The 2,026-nt window shown below is 39.8% G+C and overlaps 1 protein-coding gene across 9 annotated transcripts in view; it reads right to left on the reverse strand.

Annotated features, from left to right (window-relative positions):
• The window catches only part of PTK2 (protein tyrosine kinase 2), a 212,688-nt gene that overhangs the window by 13,630 nt on the left and 197,032 nt on the right, over window positions 1–2,026 (reverse strand). For all 9 annotated transcript variants that reach the window (XM_009328415.1, XM_009328414.1, XM_009328412.1 and 6 more), the window contains one exon: window positions 1,252–1,314. In XM_009328415.1, the coding sequence (XP_009326690.1) occupies window positions 1,252–1,314 (63 nt within the window). The remainder of the gene's footprint in view (window positions 1–1,251; window positions 1,315–2,026) is intronic.

Raw genomic sequence — 2,026 nt, forward strand, 5'->3', positions numbered from 1 at the left:
CTCATCTGGGAAGACAGGACTTCCCCTACAAGCAGTTTGGGATCTGGGTGTTGCATTTTTTATTCTAACCCCAGGCAGTCATGCTGAAATCAAGCAGCAGTCAGAGAAAACAGCTGGCTGCAAGAAGCTGTACTTTAAACCCATTGCCACTAACAGCCACCTGAATCAAACCTCTGACATGACTTCAAAATCTCCAGGTTATCTCAAAGCATCTTCATGAGTAGCACAAAATGCAGTGATGCTTTACTTGCTCTTATATAAAGATGCAACAATAGCACAGACATAACAATAACTAATAGTCTTCTCCAATTTCACGGAAAAAATCTTAGCAGCTTCCAGACCTGAATGTCTCTGGAGACCATGCTGCAGTGTGTCATTAATATACTCATTCATGATTGTACTTTGGCTGCAAATGCAGGAAGAGTCCCTAAATTCTTAGGTAGTGAAGAAATACTGAAGCCAAACTAGGACTTTACAATCGCATCCCAAACGAACTAGGAAAGTGAATTTAAAATATTAACTTAAGTATTTTAAAGGTGATCCCTGGGGACAAGCAGCAGATGAAGCATCAGGTTTCCATCATTAACAGTTCCTAGCCTAACCCCTCCTTTCGATCAGTACGATTCAGAGATTCCAACAGCAATTAAACAATTGGAGACATTTTTAGTTAAACAGACAGGAGTTAAGCCAGTAAGAAAGAGTACCACAGCTGCAGCTGTTGTCTGGCACTAAGTGAATGGCTATGGGGTTTATTCCATTAGTTTCATAGCGGATCATTTACCCCAAACAGATTTCTGGATAATACAACAGTAACATTTACATTCTTCGTAAGAAAACCCTTCAGATATTTAAACAACTGCAAAAGTTATTTTCATCCTGCTTCCTGTTGACAGAACTTTCAGAAAACTATCCGCATTTTTAAATAAAAGGGCCAATTATACAGCACATGAACATTAAAAAAAATATTGCAACATATTTGTGGAAATATTTTAGTATTTGTTACAGCAGCAGATTCAAGGGGGGGAAAAAAACCAAACCCCAAATCCCCCAAACTGCTGCATGAACAAGTTTGCCACGGCTCCTGTTCCCACGGAAGCTGAGCCTCTTGGGAAGTTGTAGAACCATGTAATAATAGTGGAAACGTTTAGTAAAAACTTTAAATCATCTCCCTTAATCAAGACAGCATACAACATGTTCTACCAGGAAACCGGAGAAAGAGTTGGGATATGAAAAGATCCCACACATACTTACTGGGCCCTGGAGACCTCCATCCTCTCGGTCGATGCTGCTTCTGGAGAGCCGCACATCGGGTTTCTAAAACAAAAATTAAAAAATTCATTCTGTACTCTGCTTACCGATTCACGCAACCTAGGCTTAAAATCATTATAAAGACAGGAAAATACTATTAAAAAATTACACTGACAAATACAGATGTCATTTCGTTCCAGTCTATACACCCCTGCTGCTGCGACTAGCGCAACTGCAGCTACTGAAACTCCTGGCAGCCTTCTCGACTGCTTCTCAACCACCCATTCTCAGCGCACGTGTAAAAATGCTTGTTATAACTATTGATAGTACCGTTTCCCTAACACAACATTGGAAAACCTGCATTTTAGTTTTCTCAAAGGCAGCAAAAGTTGGGTTTTTAAAAAAATTTGTTTGCTTCCCAACAGCGAAATTTCAACCACGGGATGAGAAACGCTGTGCATTAATTCCTGCTTCCTGCCTGAGGACGGCTTATATGTACTTGGCTCCCTCTCCAAGCCTGCAAATGGGGCCAATTACTGGAGCTCTTTAAACACTGCGTCTGGATACAGAAAGCTAATAAAGACATCCAGATGCACTATTCTCCTGATACAAGCGACAAACAAATGAATTTCTATTTTATACGTTTTAAGCGAGATACAGGAACTTGGGGCTTGATTGTTTTAAAAAGTAAAAATAAGACTGGCCCAATTTTTTTCGCATAGAAACCAGTAATTTTTCTCATCTTCCCAGCAAATCTAGGTATGTTATACTTATTCTT

This window comes from Pygoscelis adeliae, unplaced genomic scaffold, assembly GCF_000699105.1.
Source record: "Pygoscelis adeliae isolate BGI_AS28 unplaced genomic scaffold, ASM69910v1 Scaffold457, whole genome shotgun sequence".
Classification (NCBI taxonomy): domain Eukaryota; kingdom Metazoa; phylum Chordata; class Aves; order Sphenisciformes; family Spheniscidae; genus Pygoscelis; species Pygoscelis adeliae.